This window comes from Penaeus monodon, chromosome 25 (genome assembly GCF_015228065.2).
Source record: "Penaeus monodon isolate SGIC_2016 chromosome 25, NSTDA_Pmon_1, whole genome shotgun sequence".
NCBI lineage: Eukaryota > Metazoa > Arthropoda > Malacostraca > Decapoda > Penaeidae > Penaeus > Penaeus monodon.
The window spans coordinates 29,852,903-29,853,421 of NC_051410.1; the positions used below are offsets into that span (position 1 = coordinate 29,852,903).

General features: G+C 41.8%; 1 protein-coding gene across 1 annotated transcript in view; it reads right to left on the reverse strand.

Annotated features, from left to right (window-relative positions):
• The window catches only part of LOC119589134 (neprilysin-1-like), a 29,203-nt gene that overhangs the window by 1,984 nt on the left and 26,700 nt on the right, over positions 1–519 (reverse strand). Inside the window, 1 exon segment of the mRNA XM_037937708.1 lies at positions 104–266. Within this exon segment, the coding sequence (XP_037793636.1) occupies positions 104–266 (163 nt within the window).

Here is a 519-nt window from a genome sequence, read left to right on the forward strand (position 1 = left end):
GTGGGTGGGGGGGGGTTATTCGAGTATATATGTAACAAAATGTTTGCTTAAAAGTGAGTGTGAAGGTGTATCTTGAACAAAATTGCATGTAATAGCGACTCACCAATATCATTGAAGTTGGGGTTGTAGAACGCATTGAGGACAGCTGGTGCGGTGGACCACTTGGCCTTGTTGACGTCCTCCCGAAGGCGACCCAGGTTCTTGTCTGCGTCGAACTTGAGCCAGCTGAAGACGTTCTGAAGGTGCTGGTTTTTCACGATAGTCAGCTGGGGGCACAAGAGCACTATGCTCGTAAACTTCTGAGCTTGAAAACATCTTCAGTAGTTATTAAATCTTTGGTACTCGTCACATTCAGTGAGGTAAGCTGCAACTAATCATTCTGCTTAACACTTGTGATTTTTAGTTCACATGGCCTGTTGTATTTTACCTCAATCTTTAGCCTATCTTAAGATCGATTGCGCTATACACCTTCATTCAGTTCCTCTCTTTTAACTATAACTTTCTTATATATAAATATTT